This window comes from Accipiter gentilis, chromosome Z (genome assembly GCF_929443795.1).
Source record: "Accipiter gentilis chromosome Z, bAccGen1.1, whole genome shotgun sequence".
Taxonomy (NCBI): Eukaryota; Metazoa; Chordata; class Aves; order Accipitriformes; family Accipitridae; genus Astur; species Astur gentilis.
Genome location: NC_064919.1, coordinates 44,480,342 through 44,500,153, shown reverse-complemented (window position 1 = coordinate 44,500,153; position 19,812 = coordinate 44,480,342). Strand labels below are relative to the sequence as shown.

At 40.7% G+C, this 19,812-nt stretch overlaps 2 protein-coding genes across 2 annotated transcripts in view; both read right to left on the bottom strand.

Annotated features, from left to right (window-relative positions):
• Positions 1 to 15,448, bottom strand: part of GKAP1 (G kinase anchoring protein 1) — a 37,238-nt gene extending 21,790 nt beyond the window's left edge. Inside the window, exons 1-3 of the mRNA XM_049794508.1 lie at positions 15,359 to 15,448; positions 8,850 to 9,113; positions 6,547 to 6,690 (exon numbers count right to left, since the gene is read on the bottom strand). Coding sequence (XP_049650465.1) covers positions 6,547 to 6,690; positions 8,850 to 9,077 — 372 coding nt within the window. The 5' untranslated portion in view covers positions 9,078 to 9,113; positions 15,359 to 15,448. The remainder of the gene's footprint in view (positions 1 to 6,546; positions 6,691 to 8,849; positions 9,114 to 15,358) is intronic.
• A 2,267-nt stretch (positions 15,449 to 17,715) lies between these two features.
• KIF27 (kinesin family member 27) overlaps positions 17,716 to 19,812 on the bottom strand; it is a 30,916-nt gene continuing 28,819 nt past the window's right edge. Inside the window, exon 17 of the mRNA XM_049794496.1 lies at positions 17,716 to 19,737. Coding sequence (XP_049650453.1) covers positions 19,274 to 19,737 — 464 coding nt within the window. The 3' untranslated portion in view covers positions 17,716 to 19,273. The remainder of the gene's footprint in view (positions 19,738 to 19,812) is intronic.

Sequence of the window (19,812 nt, the reverse complement as noted above, 5' to 3'; positions counted from 1 at the left end):
AAGCAAGTGGGTAAGTTGAAAAGATGAATCACTTAATTAAACAACAAATAGCAAAAATTGGTCAAGAGACTAATCTAACTTGGCCCCAGTCTCTTCCCCTGGCATTGCTTAGAATGAGAGTGAAACCAAAAACAAAGGAAAATTTAAGCCCCTTTGAAATACTGTATGGGAGACCATATCAATTTCAATTTACAGGAGAAGATTTAACCCAACTGGGTGCGGGGTATTTGTGTGACTACATGGTATCCCTCCAGAAGCAGTTAGAGAATATAAATAAACAAGTTTTAGGAACCAGGGCTAGAGGGTTAGATCAACCAATCCATCCCTTTAAACCAGGTGATTATGTATATGTAAAGATCTTTTCAGGACAACCCCTGGAGGAGAAATGGGACGGACCCTATCAAGTGTTGCTGATGACCTTCACTGCCATTAAGATCAAGGAACAGCCTGCCTGGATCCACTATTTGAGGGTAAAGAGAGCACCTGAGAGGCCACGGGCAGTCATCCCTACAGGACCCACAGGTCTGCGATTCTCCAGATCATGATGGTAACAGAGTTATTACTTGGTTCAAATGAAGCTCGATGGAACTTGAACTCACATTTTTCCTTGACACAAAATGTTTCCCAAATCCTGAACAGAACTGACTGTTGGATATGTACTCACATGCCAGAACATGGTGGAAAAGCGATCTCGCTAATTGGTATTCCGATACCAAGTAACTACTCCTGGACCACTCTTTGGGAAAGTACCACATGGTATACTGACAATGACGGAGTCCAGAAGTTAGAAATAACTAGTCCTGAGGCCCAGGAGCCTTATTGTACATGTGTACAGAGATGTAATCCACCTAAAGGACTGGGAAAAAGTGACTGTGTTAATGGGACGTATGTAGGGAATCATACAGTTTGTAACAAAACTACAGATATTGGAACTTCAACTTCTGTTAATACTACAGCATGGCCAGTGCCAGAAGGAAAGGGATGGTACTGGCTACGCAATGACACTGCCTGGAAAGTTTTACCAAAGAATTGGATGGGAACATGTACTTTGGGAGCAGTGGTTCCAAATATGACTATACACGATACTCCACCAAAAGGATGGGTGCGAACACACTTTCGAAAGATTAGACGAGATGTTGAGAATCCTCTAGTAAGGAGGCCTACTGCCTTTCATACTTTTGTCCGATGGTTTCTTCCATGGTTGGGAGTGAGTGAGTTAGAAAAAGCCATAGTTAACATTTCGGCAGTAATAGAAAGCCTTGAGAATAGAACAATTGACGCAGTAAGAGCTCAACAATTAGAAATATCCAGTTTATCTCAAATTGTACAACAAAATAGAATGGCATTAGATCTATTATTGACATCTCAGGGTGGAGTATGCACAGTTATAAATACGAGTTGTTGCATGTATGTAGATCAAAGTGGAAGAATCTCCACCGACTTAGAAGAAATTTGGAAACAAACCAAAATACTACATGAAATAACAAATGATGACCTCTCATGGGGATTTCAAGAATTGTGGGACAAACTAACATCCTGGCTGCCAAATTTTGGGTGGCTAAAGCAAATTTTTATTCTGGTTATAATTTTAGTGACTTTGGGAATGATGGTCTGCATTATGCTTAAGTGTTTTGTGTGGTATTGTCAGGGCACGGTAGAAAATTACGAAAATTGGAAACGAAACAAAATTAGACATCAAGTAGAAACCGGGAAATACTTTACACGATCTCTCGGACGTAATGGAACCTTATAGTTGCAAAAGAATTTGCAAGGGTTTAAAGAAAAAGGGGGGATTGATATAGAGAATGAACTACTAATTGCTCAATGATTGTCTCTCTATAACTTTACATATGAGACAAAGACTGGTGTTTGTAAGAAGGAACCATGAACAATCACAAAATCTTGTCGAGAAGACACAAGTAGAGGCCTTGCTTGAATAGATAGGGCTAGCAAAGATACGAACTCCTGCCTTTGTTCCCGTAACCATATGATTCTTGTAACACTGCTTACCAAGGACTGGTGTCTGTCAGGGATTAAGCTTGTCAGGGACCGGTACTCGTCAAGGACGGATGCGTCAACCAAGGAAGTGATAATAAGAACTGAAATATAGGTCTAAGATAAGGTGTATGAGAAGCAACCATAAAACTGTTATAATTGCCTAGTAAGAAGAGAGCATGCGTGAATGACTAAAGTTCATCTAAAGGACAGAAGAGGAAGAAGAAGATAGAACCCCTGAAGAAGTAAACGACCACCAGAGACAAATCTGAGCATGCGCAATGATGACATATACATTTTAGAATTGCTGACACAAGCCTTTTTAATTACTCCGCCTCCACTTATGCATATGTATGTTTTTGTATTGAATAACCTTATGAATATGTATATTTACATTGTATAAATTTCTGGTAAATTGTGCAACGGTGTGCACGATAGGTGGAGCGATCCCCCGTGCCACCAGCGCTGTCAATAAAGAATACCTACTTAATAGTTAATCAAACTATTGAGTTAATTTCTTTGAATCACTCCAACTCAGAGAAGAAATGCCTTTATTAAATCTTACAATACAGTCAGCATGACTTTATGAAAAAACAACACAGAGACAGCAGAATAGTTAAGAACACTAATCGACATCTGACAAAACCTTGACTAAACAAGGTATTCTGTCAAACAGACCTTTCAGAAAAATTGTCATAGATGTGGAATAATGCCTTTTTGTTTGGGAATTCTACATTCTTAAGTCTGCTGAACCCACTTTGCAGCTGGTCCCCTTTCTTTCCTGTAACAAAAATCTGACTTTTCATAAGCTTCCAACACTTCTCCATATCAAAAGAATATCCTGCCTTTTCTTCTTACTACAGGGACCTCCTGTAAGTTTTAACTACCATCTCTTGCTAATTTTAAGACTGGTGCTACTGTGGGCTTCAAGATAGTTTAACTGATTCTTCCTTTAACACACACCACACCAACATAAGCATGGCATCTCTCTTTCTTTCTTTACCTTTTTTCTCTGTACCTGCCTTTAATATAACAACTTCTTAAAAAGCTATACAAAGACCCTATCAAGTTTACATTCCTAAAGTGGCGGTAATGATATAATAAGCTGGTACGTGAGCAACAGCTGATAAGGACTTTAACACCTTCCATGCGAGGCTCCATTCTCTGTCAGAATTCAAGATTCAATGGGCTGAGAGGGGCAGGACCTCACTGCTAAATGGCTAAGACAATTGGGTAGGGTAATTGCTGCATACACATGTGTACTGTGCAACATCCCCCAGCAGAAGTAAGGCAGCTTCAGTGGGATGCAACAGTGCAGATGTAAATCACCCTGCAGTCATACTTTTGGCACAGTCATAGGAAGGGAAAGAGAAGAGCTTGGAGCATGAAGATTCCAGGTTTTATTTCAAGTTTTTTAACAATTAAACTACACAGAAGCTAGACAACTGCCTGCCCCACCTCCTCTTGGGTTGTTTAGAGAATACAACTGAATGGGTCATGTTATGAACAAGTGTGAGGAAAAACTACCTGCGGCCCTTGGTAATGTATAAGTTTGGAGTCCCTGTGCTCGGATTAACTAGACAGATTATTGCTCAGCAGATTCGCCTTTTCAGACCTACTCAAAGCACGTGCTTTTCTTCACTTATTACTAGGCTCAAAGCATCAAATCTCTTAATACTTGTACCTTGTGTCTGTAATTAAATTTACCTTAAGATCACAATTCTTTAAATCAGAGTTATCCATGGATTCTTCAAATTGCGGTCTTACAGAACGTAACAAATAATAATTTATCAGGAGTGATACAGAAACACTGTAACTCTTTACTTCAAAAAAGTCACATTGAATGCATATCCTGAAATGGAACTGTTGTGACAATTTGGGCAACACGATTACAGACAATAGAACAAGTTATTCCTGAAACTGTTAGTGGTAATATTAAATAGAAATAATAAAGCATAGCTGTGGATATTGAAGGCTCATGTTTGTTTGTGTGACACTGGTCTTTACTTCCTAATTTTTATTTCAGGGTCACAAGTCCTCTACTGCCTTGTTAGTAGGCTACTGTGGAAATCGGTGGGGACTCACAGGCTTTTAGAGATTCTGCTTAAAAGCCTAAAAATGCATACACCATAATTAAACTAAATTCTTCACCATTTTCATTCGTGTTCTTTCTTCCCCTCATACAAGAAAAAACAAGCTAATTCAATGTCTGCCAGTGCTGTAATACACAGGCAGCATCTACAAACAGTGGAATAAGAGTTTTAAAAGGAATCTTATTGATTATGCGTAATTTATTGAGAATATCCATGTTATATACTTTGAGCTAGGGCAAACATTTTGATTGTTGTTCTAAGACAGGAATCACAAGTAGCGATTTCTTTTTCCACCCATCAGATTCAAATATTCACATTTTTAAGAGTTTCTGGATAAAGTTAAAAGTAAGTTTAAAGCAGTTGGGCAACTTTTTGGCACTTTGAGGTCTAAACCCCAATGCTTTAAACCATTTACGAAGCAAAAAAGTTCACTGTAACCTCTGTGGTTGCCTCAAAACCTATAATGTCAAAGTCATACCAATAACTTCAACCAAAGTTTAATTATTTCACATTTACAGAATACCAACACTGCAACCTAACAGTGTCAACCATTTCACTAAAAGTTTAGTGTAGCAAAAGAAGAGTTAACACAGAATTTGCTGGAAAAATATTCACAGTCCATATTGTACCTCCATTCTTTATGCTCAGTCCAGTGTGACCACAGAAAGCTGTTCAAAATGTAGCTATGCTGCAAAACAGTCTATTTTTCAACCTCAGGAACTGTGACAGCATTTGGCTATTCCTTTTTCCCATAAAAATGGGACAGAGATGTCTTTGGAGCTATAACTACCATATGTTACAGTTACGGTAATTGCTTTAAATTTATTTTTAAAATAAGAGAATCCTACAGTAACTTCACAGCCTGTATGTCAGTAAGATCAAAATTAATAAGAATTGATTGTTTATACCCAAGTTTACTTTCTCTGACAATTTCACCACCCAGAAATTAGACTATAAAATTCTTTTTTACCTTAAATAATTGCTTCATGCCACACAGAATAAAAAACCTGCTAGTACTGAACAAAGCAAATCTGTACCTTAAAAGTAATTCTGAAGTTAATTAGCTCTGGAAATTTTCAAAGGGATTATTAGGTCATTACTCCACTGCTAGGATAACCACCTTGTAGCCTGGAAAGTTAAGAATGTGGCTATACTCTCTTTAATGAGGCACCTATACCAAAGCACTAGCCACCCAGAAAAATCAAGGACAGTATCCAAATGCAGTCTTTTGTCAATATGACTTTCTGTGTCATGTCTTAACTTAGAACAAGAAGCAGTTCAATACCACCTTTTTTGATGAGACTAAGTCGAAAATTTCTCTGAAAAGAAAGTAACACCCTAGTAGATGCCAGCACAGAAGTTCAACAGCTTCATGAAACACTTTGTAATGCCAGTTGGTGTCATGTAATAGCAATTTGCCTCGAAAAAGTTTCTGCAAAGGCTGACCTTCTGCAGGGCATCTTCAAGCATAACAAGACAGCCCAAACTATCATCCACAGTGAATGAGTGCATAGCACACCAGTATTTAAAAGGAATCTAGAAAAAAGTTTACCAAAACATTTCTTTAAGCACCATCCAAAAAAATGCACTCAAATTCTTTCTTTGTCCATCTATGCTGTTTTGGCCTAAAATAGTTGAAGTACTGCAAACAATGCATAACAGTCATATAATATAAAACACCATATGAGAAAAATCACTATACATTCTTTGGTATCAAAAAGGAGTATTTTAAATGCTGAAATCAAGTAAAGAACCAAAGGGGCTAGTTTAACTATAAGTACTCTTCCCAATTGACATCACAAGCACAGCAAACTAATGTATTTTTTCAAAGTGAAAATTATTTTACTGTTTTTGATTAAGTGCATTTTGCTGTGTAATTTCTGTCTGTGGTAGCTTTGACAAGAAGAAACACAGTGAAAACATTATATTGGCCTTCATCCAGGCAGTCAGTCTTTGCTTTATCTCTATTGTATTCTTCAAGTGTTAGTGAACCCTACTAACAATATAATTACCAAAAAGATGTTCTAACATTAAAAAAGAGAGGTTCTTACACTGATAGGAGTACCCTAGTGTGCTAAACAAAGTCAGCACTCAGAGTTCAAGTGTTCACTGTATATCCGAATACTGCTCCACCAAAACATCCCCAGCTTGGCTCCCACCACAGCGTTTTACCATCCTTCCATGGTATTACATCTACTTGCTGTCGAAATGATAGAAATTCCTCTTACCATACTCCAGTATTCACTGTCTAGCTATGAGGTGTGCAAAGAGCAGCACATGCTGGCTCTAAACTATACATGACAGAAGAGGTGGCCTGAATTTCCACTGAAACCTTTCCCTCTATTTGGCAGTATTTTGTTGCTTCCTCTCCAGCCATCTCTCTTTATCCATGAGACCTAACTTCATGAAGTAACATATTTCAGGAAATCCAAAGACAGCTAAATACAGTAAACCATACCTGCTCATCTCTTTGTCTCCACTCCTGCCAATTTTCCTCCTGAGAGTCCTTCTGCATTGCAGTGTGCAGTTTTTGTTCATGCTGAGATAGACAGCCTCCATGTGAGGATTTCTGAGGGATCTTTTTAAAAGCAAGATTTCTGAGCTGAAAAACAGTTATTTTTAACATTAATCAAAATTTTGACAAGTATACAGAAATGGTCTTAATGGACTAACAAAGGCATTCAGACGTGCAAATAGACATCCACGTGCTTTGCCTTAATCGGTAGTTTGGGATACATTTTTGTTTAATCATTTATACACAGACCATAATGTAAAATTATGGAATACCATGGATCAGAAACAACACAGCCACGTAACATAAAACAATGAAAAAGTAAACATATTTTGCCAGCTGAAAACACTTGCAACAAATCTGAAGAGGTAACTGTGACACTTCATGCTGGATCAGGTATTACATGTACTCACACCTGACCCCAATTAAATATAACACCAAAGAAAGGGTGGTATACACAGATTTGGCATCAGCAAACAGAGGAAACAGAGGTTCAGGTAGAAAGAGAACAATGCAGACAGTCCTTACAGTTCATCAACAATCTGAAGTTTGTCACATTTTAAGGACGTACATTAAGAATTATTTTTAATCACTGCACCATATGGATACAACAGTGTCATCTTAAGAATACCTTACATAATTATAAAATTTGATAGTGAACAAATAACCTGCAAATTTGGCAGCTCAAAAACATTCAGTGCTCAAGCTTAAACATTAACTGACACTCTGGACCTTCCTTGGAGTGAAAATAAAGACATCAATACAATCTACTATCAATTTAGAGACAGGGATTTCCTTAACATAAAGGCTCCTGGAAGGGAGAAAGAAGCTATTATCAGATCAAAGATGAAACAAAGAGAAACAAAGTACAATAACAGTGTTCTCCTTAGTGTGTTTTTGTTGAGCATCATAACTCCTTCTCAAAAATGGCAGTTCACCTTAGCTTAAAGTTACTTAAAATCAGGCAATAATGCAGATACTTCAGAATCATTTCCTTTCCCTCCAAACAGTCCCTTGTCATACTGCCTTTTCCTTCACTACTGTCTCTCTTGCCACCTGCACCAGCACTACAACCCCTGCTTCCTTCTTCAGATTACAGTGCTGGCCAAGAACACTGGTGCAGACCATTCTGATTTATAATTTCAGTGGAGTATATCCATAGACATAGTACATGCTGGGGTGACAAAAAATGAGTCAGCCCTTACTGGCCTCTCTGCCATCACAAGAATAAGTATCATTTCCATACAAATGAATTTCTGTAGATATATGCAATGCATATGCATACACAAAATTATTTTGACGATGTTAAAAGTTTTGATGGTGTTAAGGCAGGCATAAAGAAACATCAAGGTATGCTCACTGAAAACAATCTTCAATATAAAAAGAACAGCATCAAGCTGGAAAAAAAAAATCACTTGGCATTACTGCTACTACTAACATTTTTAAGATTTTAAGTTTAATAGATACTAAAAGAAACAGGGATGGGTTTGGGGCTTTTGCTTGGTTTACACATTGAATTTGAGAAGAGGTGTCTACAGTTTGAGGCAGAAAGATGATCTTAGATCAGTTGTCAGACACAGCAATCTAGAACTCCTGTTCCAGAATCTTGGAACAATTCTTTCAGTCTCACTTCTTAAAATTCATCTGAGGTTTAAGAATCCCAGCGTCAGAAAATCACCACTGTTTTTCACTCTGCCCCCCAATTCACATTAAAAACAGGAGGGCAGGGGAGTCTGCTCTGGATTGAATAGGTTAAGGGGCTGGAGTGATAGATATGTCTGAAAATTACAACTTAAGAAACCAGATTTTAAAGTTCTTCAGACAGAGTAGGTAGGCCTAACTATCTCCTAAAAACAAAACAAAAAAACCCTTGAAAGCACCTTTGAATTTTAACATGCTGGCTGACAAGCAGGCAACTAGAACTGACTACCTGCAAACCTCTGAAAACAAGTTGTTTCCTATCAACCAGTTTTTAGAAAGGTCATGCCCGTCATCAGAAGTTAATTATTCAAGTGGTGCTGTCAAGAAAGTAAAACCTAGCAATTTATTCTCATTAAAAATTTTCAACTTGTATAATAGAGAGTATCCTGGTTTTATATAAAGAGTTCTTAATAAAGCAAGGAAAAAAAAATGCAGTCTCTGTAACTAAGTAGCATTTCTTTCATTAAAGAAACAAAACAATGACTTGTCAGGAACAGCAAAAATTATTTATCAGATACCTTACCCACTACTGAAAATAATCCCTTTACCTCATTGGCCTCACTCTGCTGCTGTTCTTTCTTTTTTCTCCTTTTCTTTCTTTTTTTCTCACTTGCAGAAGATCGTCCCCCTGAAGCCTGAGATCTACTGGCACCTCGGCCACTTCTTCCTTTTCCAGGCTCCGAATCAGAATCGCTTTCAACTTGTAGTAAAGCAAAACGAGATGCAGTGGTAGGAACTGAACTGATTATGGTAGATGCCATTGCCACATCTGACATTCTTCTGAGTTGGCTTCTTTTTAGTTATTACGTTTCCTAGGAAAGTAGCACAGAAATAAGAATGAAAACAGTGTTTGACCAAACAATCAATAAATCATGTCAGGTGCAGTATTAGTATAAAAAAACTCCAAAACTCAGTAATATTTCTTTATGTTTTTACTAAGTTGTATTATCTTCATTATTCAAACAACAACTACAAAAGGAAAGAATAATCTATAGAACAACAGTAATTTTAGGCCAATACATTTGTTCCTGAGAGATCACATTTGATGGAAAAAACAAGTAGAAGGCTCTGAAGGAAGTTGTCCTTCATGATCTGGGGGGGGGGGGGGGGGGGAAAGAGATACAAGAGAGACAGGAATAGTGTGGTGCTCCAAAATTGTTTCAACTGCCGTCCCTGAAGCCTGACAAACATATGGTTTGAGAAAGTAAGCAAGTAGATATTATGCACATGCAGGCTGCCGTTATGGGTAAGCAGCCTTATTTCTTATTTTACAAGTAATATCACTTTGTTCCCAAGCCACTGGAGATTCAACAAGCAGTTTTCTCCAGAGGAAGGCAAGCCCAGCGTTGTGGCTGATACTGTTCTCAAACTTCAGGCTCACCTGTCCTTACAGCACAAGACAGAGGATGTGTTGGGGGAGGCAGAACTGGGAAACACACTTAGGCCTTCCATTGCCCCCTGTAGCTATAACCAATGTGCATATCCCCATGACACCATTCCAAAGTACAAAGCATTTATCTACTGTAACAGTTAAAAATTTGACATAAGAATATTTGGCTAATTGCAGTTTTTCCACGCAAAGTTTAGCAAATTAGGAGAAGACTGAAACTGATGTTATTTCGTCAGTGATTATAAATTTCACAGAAAACATCTAGCTATGTTGATGTTCTATGATGCAGAGGTGTAGTGAAATAATACATTTTGAAAGCACTGTTTGAAAGGAATCCTTACAGTTTGGCAACTGTGAACGTAAGCTGAATGTCTGCTTAGCTTGCTAACTACTATTACAGAAGAACATGACAATCTACAGAAATTTCAAAAGATTGTTTTTATTGCTAAATTCCAGACTTTCTCAAGGACAAACCTGCAGAGGTGCTCTAAAGATGCTCAGACATACCAACACGAAACAATGCTATTATTACCACTGCTATGGTAAATGGTCACTATTGAGACCATTACCCAAAAGAATTATTAAAAACGAGTATTACATTTTATTTCTCAAAGGTGAAAGAGAATGAGCAAGTAAGCTAATAATGTCCTTACTCAAGTTTACCAAAGACAAAGGTTACAGTGAACAGCATTTTTCTCATACAAAATTTACCCTGCTCTATTTCTCTCAAAAAAGGAAAAAAAAGCTGACCAGATGAAGCTGGTTTTTTCCTAACAATAAAACAAACTTGACATCAAATTGTAAATCCACCTGATGCTGATGTTCAGACTCCGATCAGACCACAACCATGGATCTAAAAAACCCCACATCAGTCAGATTTAAAACACTGTAAGTAATTAGCACTTGTTACTCTCTTTAAATGATTAAGTAACATGGTAAGCTTGGATTTTCCTGGGTTTATGTGTACGTTTTTAAATGCATTTTAATAATAACTATAGTTATCCTGCCTAGGCACTTAGTTACAGCAGAGAGAGTCGTGCTTTTACTACTTGAACATGCAATACATTGAAACCTGAAACTCAGAGAAAATGTTAAAGATATATCTTCACAGAAAAGCAACACCAAAGATAAGTGCTCAGCCACACTATAACATGAACTTACACTACTGGATGGTGCTCTTGGCACTACACCAGACTACAAGTCTTAACACTGGAATTTTGTAAAATCCCTCCTGTATTTGGCTTAAAAAAAATAAGAATTAAAAAAAATATCAGCGCACTACAGGAGGCTCTAGTCAGTCAAAAGCTTGGCATTTCTAGTCTCTCTCTACTTACTGTGATATATTTGGGTTTTCATATAAATAGATAAACAGCACAACACAGTCAGCTGTTGACAGCTGCTAATGGTGCCAAATATTTTTTTTGCCCATAAAATTTGAAAACATTTCATATTTTCAAGTTGCAGTGATAGCAGCTAGTTTCTTTGGAAATACAATTTAAGACAAAACATCAAGATACAATTATTAGTCATTCTAGAACAAGAGATAAAGAAAGATGAAAAGAGGTTGGACTCAGCCATAGCAGCTGAAGCTCCACCTCACTATGAAATATGGCTGCAAACTCCTCTCTCCCTTTTCAACAAATACAACAAAAATGCAAAAGGTATACTTTTGCTGTCCAACTGCAGCTGGCATGCAATTAAGTGCCCAGCTGACGAGCATATTAAGCAACTACTACCCATGGAATTCTGCTGTTATAGTTCACTGAAGTACTTCAGTAACAACATGAAATTAAATTTACAAAAGTTCATTCCTGAATTGCATTTGTTTCCACTGAACAGAAAAAACGGATAGTAATAGCCTTGTAGAGGAAACTGCAAATACATGAGATTATAGATTATTTTTCAGTTAAGTCTTGAAGAGCTGTTAACATTGCTAACTCAGTTAGTAGAACATTTCAATACAGCTATGCATATTACAGCAGGATCTAATCATCACACTTCTGCAACACTTAAAGATGGATCCAGTGATTCGCTGAGGCCTACCACCATGCCATGCCTCACATTTTATTTAATACTACACCTACAGTTCTGACAGCCAAATTTTACCAAGCACCTAATATTTTAGTTCCAAGATTTGACTCCCCTCCCCATAGGAAACCAATAAGCTCTCAAAAGCTTTCAGCTAAGCACAGATGCTCGTCACCGCTTTTACAAGACTATTTTTTTTCCTTTAATGACGAATTATGATTTGTGGTGTTCTTTATTGTCATAGATATGAACAGTCTTATAAAATTAAAGCATTGACGTTCTTGAGCTTGAGGCTGTGCTCACAGAGGCTTTTTGATCACACAATAAAAGCACTTAAGTACCACAGAGTGTTTCGTAATTCCACAGATCAAACTAGGACCTGAAAAATCATTTCAACCTTTACAGTGGTTTCAAGAGCTGGCAGTCCTAGAAATGTTATGTATTCAAAACAGTCAGTTGGCCAAAGCCTATCTAAATGCAAGTCAATTCACTTCCTTACGATATGAATACGGCAAAAATCACCAAGAGGAGTAGGAGGAAGCAAGCGTGCTTGTGGCATCTACAGAGCTCATCAATACCTCAAGTGAGATTGCAAGTTAAAAAAACCAGCCCAACAAACAAACATCAATACTTGGGAGTTGTTTCCATGTGTGTCAGGCATTAGCACTAGTCATATGCTTCTGAGAAGACCTCCTCTAATGTACCAAGGAAGTTATTAACCCTCCATTTTTATGTTAATGAAAAGATCACTGATAATCGATTTCAAAGTTGCAACATCACTATGGCATCAATACACAGGTGGCACCAATACATGACCCAGTTTCAAAACTTTCTGCTTTGCAAATCACTAGCAGACTATTAGTTCAACTGTCTCTGCAATCTGTTTCAAACCATAAAGTTTGTGAGAAGAGCTCCTACAACCAAAATTACATATTATTCAGATTGATATATCAACAACATAAGTATGATACACCATATAATTTCAAGGCAATACAAAAGCATTTTTTATGGCTAGCTAGTAGTAATTTTTTTGGTGCTCTACTCATTCCTAGGTCATACTCTTCTACAAATCATGTCAGCCTACATGAACAGATTATTTTGGAATTTGATACTGTATCAATAGATTATACCAAGTTTGTCCCATTTATGAAACATGTAATGTATTACTTTAGCATGTCTGACACAGGGATTTGTAAACACCAAGTGCTTACTCCGCCTTAAGTTCTCGGTAAACAAGGAGACATATTTAGAAAGTTAAACTGTGAGTGACATGACTGAAAAAGTTGCCTTTTTAACTTCAGTTCCCTGAAGCCTACTAAGTATATTCAGAAACATAAGATCCATCAATGCCCTGAAGAGCTTCGGTCTCGTTTTAGACATGACGTAACAAAGATTGCAATAATAAAAGTAACATGCTCATCTGGTGCTACCATAACTTGAAATCCCTTTTGTATCAGTTACTTACATTTACCCACATGTTGCAGGTGAAACAGCTTTTGGAATACTTAAGTTTTGAAAGCTCTACTGTAAACCGTCCAATACGTATACTAAGAACAGCTTCGCACACATCCACAAGCTTGTTTTGTTTGAGCATCAGCAGCTTCCTGGCCTGCGTGCAGCTTTGCACATGCGAGTGAGTTACCATTTAGCTGGCAAGTGTTCAAGCACCTCTAAGAAGCGAGCAGCACTTCACAATTTAGGAACCTCTAGTCTGATGCTAGTAGTACACCTTTAAGCATCTGTGAAACAACCACATAGCTTTAAATGTGGGGCTTTCCTATTTCACGGATAACGGGCTGAAGAGCCCAAAAACATAACCCATTTCCTATTTAACCATTTTTGTCATCAAATAATAAAGACGCAGATTTTAGAAAACTTTGAAAAATAGGGTATTGTCATGCTAAAGCTTCCTCCCACATACAATCTACTTGTTTCTACCACTAAAATACATATTTATGATAACCTACAACCAATCTATCTTCTTAGCAAACACCTCAAGTATTGACTGACTTCAGCAAGTGCTTGTAAAGCTGAAGTAACGCCAACACACACAATATACATCTGTAAATGAAGGGACACGTCTGTTCCCTACTGGCACTGATCAACCTTCGCACTTTCTGCACACTGCGTGTTGGTCTTCGCCCATTTATACGTATACCACAGCAATCTCAATCTACTTTTCCTTATCGGTGCATTTACAGGAAGCTTTGCACAGGAGGTCTTCCCTGTTGTACAAGCTCTCTCCATTTAAATTGCTTTTGTTTTATGCCACCTGATCAAAAGCTGTAAAGCTGCATTAAACTTCTCTAAATCCTGAAAATTACTTAAAGTCATCAGCTTGTCGATGAGTTTCACAAGTTACTCTATAACCAAAAGAACCCAAACTGAACAAACAAAAACACTGGTTCAGAAATCTACTTGAGAGCTGTCCTGCCGGCATACCCGGCAGCAATAAACCCACGGCGGGTAAACGGCCTTGCACGGTTTGAAAGGGGAATATGGTGAATTTACTGCTGTCCTTTGGAAAAATTAATGTTTTTGCGGAAGAGTGTTTTTTAAAAACTTTTTTTTTTTTTTTAAACTCAGAATTAAAATGTAAAAGCGACCAGGCAAGTCTGACTTGAGTTTGAGCAGAGGATGCTGACTGACGTGACCTCCCTTGCTAGCTTTTCCTCCCCCGATTCCCACTCCTCCTCCTCCTCCTCAAAAAAAAAAAAAAAAAAAAAAAAAGTTAATTAGTTAAGCTTCAAAGTTAGGAACGTTTATGTAACCAACTTTTAAACTTCACTCTCAGTTTACCCTCTGTGACTAACGCAACAAACCCCACTAGCGTTCTTCGGTACCAACACGTATTGGTAACCTTAAATAACCAAATAACCACTGGTCAGTAAATAACTAAAACGTCCCAATGACGTTTTGGCTTCTAATTAGGATCAGCGTTTTCGCTGTCGCTGATTTTTTTTTTTTCCCCATCAGCGCACCTCTCTTCAAAACGCACAACCAGAAGCGGCGAGCCCCCTCCCTCTTCGTGCCACTGGAGACAAACAAACAGGTAGACTCACTTTTTGGGGGAGAGGCGCCTGCGTTCCCCGCTCAGGCAGACGCGACACGCCCCCCCCCCCCCCCCCCCAGCCCCCCGCATCCCCAAGTTTCGAGCACAGCGTGAGTTTGCCCCGGTCACCGGCGGGGACGGGCGGCCCGACACGGTCACCGCGCACAGGAGGTCGGGCGGAACGGCGGCTCCCTCCCTGCAGAGGGGTCGGAGCACAGGCGGCGCGCCGGAGGAGCCGGCGGCGTTAAAGCGGGGCAGCTCCGACAAGAGCGGCCGCCAGCCTCCCCGGGCCGTTCAACCGCCGCCGCCCGCCCCGCGGCCGACACCTGCCGCCCCGTCCCCCGCTCCCCGGGCCGGGGGCGCCCCTCTCCCGCGGGGACCCAGGCGGACAGAGCCGCTAGCAGGAGGCACGGCCCCCGGCGGCCGCCCTCCTTCCCCGCGGCCGCCACAGGCCCGCGGCCGCCCGCTTCCCACCGCGGGCAGGGCAGGGCAGGGCAGCGCAAGGCGGAGCGGAGCGGAGCGGCGCCCCGACCCGACCGCCGCGGAAGGGGCAGCGGGGGGCGGGCGCCCCCCCGCGGGACACTCACTCCGGTCGCGGCGGCGGGGCGAGGAGAGGAGAGGAGAAGTCAAGTGAGGTGAGGAGACGTGAGGAGCGCGGCCGCGCCGCTGCCCCGGGCGGCCGGTTGTAACGGGCGGCGGGGGCGGGCGGGGGCGGGCGGGGGCGGGGCGGGCAACGCGGTCGCGCGCGCCGCTGGCCGGCGGGTTTGTTTACGTCCCTCGCCCGCTGGTTGGCTGGGCGCTGGGCACCGGGGCGCGCGCTGCGCTCCTGGCGCTGCGTCACGGCGGCGTTACGACGGCAGCCCGGCCGCCGGCGGCCGGTACGGGCTCCTGCCGGGATCAAAATAACTGCGGGGTGGCGCGCCGGAGGTCGCAGGCGGGCTGGGACGCGCGAAACCCCGGCGGCCCCCCGGGGCGGAGCTGCGCGGCCGAGCCGCCCCCGCCGAGGCCGCCGTGGTGGGCGGCTGCGGGAGGAGGGCAGCGCCCGGCCCTGCTCCTCGGCGGCCGCAGGGCAGGCGCCCGGTGCCAGCCGGCACGAAACGCCGAAGCGGCGCCCGGTGCTGCTGCGAGGTGGCGGCGCCCGGCGCTGCTTCGAGGTGCCGCTGCCGCAGCCGCCGCACCGTGGGACCCCGCGGGGCGAACCGGACCGGACCGGACCGGACCGCCCTGGGCTCGGCAGCTCCCGCAGGCCAGAAGCGCCGGCCGTGTAGGCTACCCCGCGTTTTGAACCGGGGGCGCGCCGCGGCGCGGTACGTGGTAAGGGCGGCACCCCGTCAGTCTAGCAAAACACCACCACCCCCCCCAAAACCCAAACCCCCGTGTCTGTCCTCTGTTCGTTCGCACGGTTTCCTTCAGCCAGTGCACTCTCCCTGCGCTGCGCGGTCACAGAGCGTAGGGTACATCACCCAGGTTAACAAGGCTGCCCTTTGCAGCACAACAAAGTTTGCCGTGTTATGTTTAGTGCTAGGTAAAAATGATGTAATACCACAAACGTGCCTTTGTTGAAGTGGTGCCCCGCAAAGAGCTTTTCTTACAAAATATTTTCAGATTTCTTCGGAAGCCTGACGCACAATAACCTGCTTAATCAGCGTCCCGATCCTGAACATCAGAACCGACGTGCTGTGAGCCGGCCACGCAGTACAAGCGCTTTCAAGCTGCAGCCTTCGAATTGGTGGGATTGAAAACCGCTTTGCCGGCACCAAAGGCCCCCCACCACACGCTCACAGCTGGAGTTTCAATACCTGTTAAAATCTCGCCTGTAGCTTACTAAGAACGACACTTTGTTTCGGCATAGATGGAGTAAAACTTACACGAACTTAACTAAAAGCCAGATTTGGTTTTCAAAGGTGGTGCAATTAATATTTATACAAACCAGAGCGCTTCTGCAAACTACTTGTATAGGGTAACCCCACCATTAATGTGCAGTGCTAAGCGAAGAGTCACTAATAGAAAGGGCAAGAGTCTATTCTAGAAATGCAGCCATCGCAGTGTTCAGGTAATCATAACGGAGAATTCAGATCATAAATTAATTTATATTCACAGTTACTAGCCAGACAACACAACAGATTATACACATGGCGCTTTTCTTGTAGCTGGTTTTAGCAGGACGTAGCAGGAGAAACGGCTGCTTGTAAGTGACATAATGGCATGGTGGATCACTGCAAATTAGCTCCATATCGTTTTTACCCCCACACTGTACATCAACTAAATGTCAATGAGGGCCATAAAAGCCAGTGAATAACATCAAGGAAGTAAAGACAGCGATAATAAAAGCCTAAAAGCCTATTGGATAAAGTCTTGGGTTTAATTAGCAGAAGTGAGAGTAGCTACATATTGTCTGAAAGAGGTAAAACCTTTTTATTTGTTAGCTCTATTAGAGTTACATAAATGAGAACATAAATCACTGTTTACCTTTCTCTTCCCTGTGTGAGTGCCTTACTGGCCTCTCTCATTTGTTTGCTTATGTTAGGTCCCTCTCGCAGTCAACAAGTCTTCCACTTCTCCAAAGATCACAAATGTGTCTGATGTATTTATCTACCTTAGAATTAGGTGGCATTGCAGTTCACATCTTGAAATGGGTGTGTGGCATACAGAATCTAATGTTTGAATGACTGCTTAATCTGCAGTGTCACAGCTACAGAAACCTCCAGACCACCAGCTGACATCTACTAGTGATGGAGCTGTACTTTCCTACATTTTCCCTTGCTTATTTTGCAACCATAAAGAACAGGTTTTTTCACTTGTGGAAAACTTCAAAAGAAGAGGAATTCATGTTTATTTAGAGAGTAGCATGAGGTGTATGATAATGCACGGCATTATCTTGACTAGAAATGCCTTCAACAATTCCTTCACCTAATACGGAGACGTAGTAAATGAGTAACACCTGTGAAACTATTTACTTTTTTCTGTTTATTGCTGTTTGACTAGAAACATTAAGTGAATGATACATACACTAATATTAAACTTAACGTTAGTTAAGGCTCAGTACTTCCATGACAGTAAAAACAATCAAGCCCAATCCAAAAAAAATCAAGAAAGACCCCAATCCTTATCTCACAATTCAGCTGAACAATAGGTAATAATTAGGTATAATTGTGAAAGATACAATCATTTGATATGTTAAGTGGTTTATCTATCTGATTAGAATGAAATATTTTGTAGTCTACTCAGAAAATTTTAAGATGTGCCACAAGACTATAGGTCCACTTATCATGCTGTAATAGCATCTCCATAGTGTGGACAGTTTTGAACTGTGCTTGCAGCGTGGAAAAATGCAGTTCTTTTATACCTATAGCCACACATGCTGTACACAAGACCTTGCCTAGAAAACAGCAAAAAGCAAAAATTCCTTTCCTAAGTACATCTAATAATCCAAGACAGCATTTTCAAACATAACTGGCTGAGGTCCATCACTACAGTAAAACTAACCTTACTTTCAGTGCTGCCACTTTTTATGTAGGAGACAGTTATGGTTAGAAGTGTTAATCTCATTTAAATGTGGACATTCTGGTCTCTGCCTTAAAGCGTGTGCAGCTGTTAAGCGTATGTTTCTCAGTGACCACTGTCCTCTTACAAAAAAGATTTTCTTTTCATCCTGAATGCATTACCAGCAACAGTATAGCAGTAAACCAAAGGCTATGTGTAGTCCTTGCTCTGAAACAGATATGGAATCCAGAAGAATATTTTGTCTGTAAAAGGACATGACTAATTAGTACAAATAAAATAATATTGGTCCATCTGGCTTACCTAGAGGATGCTGAATTTGGTCCTCTGGTTTTTTTCCATTTTATCAAGTGCAATTCTTTAAATGCCCAACAAACAAAAACAGAAAGTGAAATAGGCAATTATCTTAATTTCATAAATAAGACACCAAGAAGAAAAAAAAAGTAAGTACTTTTATGTTCCTTTTCAGGAACAAATTTATCTTTAGGTACCGATTTTGATTTTAAGACATGGCTCATATAAAATGTTTTTAGATAAAAAGTGTACAGGAGCCAGTCATTATCAATACTAGGTGACAGTCTGGCAACTACATTTTCTAGCTATATATCCAAATAAATTAAATAGTTTGTTCCTGTTTCTGACCCAAGAAAGTGAACTACAATATTGTGTAGGAAACCTAAGTTACACAAGTGCAGTGCACTTCACAATGCAATTTTTCAAAAACATATTTTTTAAGTTAGTGTAAAAACCCCAAACTAATACAAATAATTTCAATGTTAAAAGGCCTTTGAATGAAAAGTTCTTATATACTGTGTTAATTAAAATCCATCTCAGATTCACTGAAACTGTGAAAATAACACCTAACGACTTGATAGTGAGCAATAAGAACTAAAGAACACTTACTCATTTATCCATGGTTGATACTTAAGAAGACCATAAACAACGAAATCTACTACAGTTGCTTCAGTAGCAACAGCTATTAAAAATGCAATGAAGACTAACTAAGTCTTAGTGATACTAGACTTTTTGTCCATTTCGATGGAATCTGGAGCAATAAAACTGACACCAACTCCAAGGCTTGAGCGTCTCAAAGATAATTCAGAGGGAGGAATATGACGTAGCTCTCGGCGAGACAGTTTTACTGGAGTGACTGCTTGAAACTGTGTTATGGTCTCTCTTCTCTGGATAACAGAAGGTAGCTGAGGATGAGATTTTGAAGGCTGAGCTTCATCTGTTCCTGTTTTGTCATCACTGGTGCTCAACAAACATTCTTTGTTGCACCCAAATTCTGAAACATCTTCTCCAAGCTTGTATGAATTCTGCTGTGCTCTTAAAATACTTGTTCTGTCTGTTCCTTTTATTTTCCCTGGTCGACTACTGGTTTCAGGGTTAAGCGTTGACTTGAATTCTTCAGAAGCAACTTCTGCTTCATCTTGACTGGATGCCTTGTCACCAGCACTGTTATCTAAAATGACATTTATCAGGACATAAATAGCTAAAAGTTACAACTCTTCTGAGTGCCTGCCATCAAGAAATATTT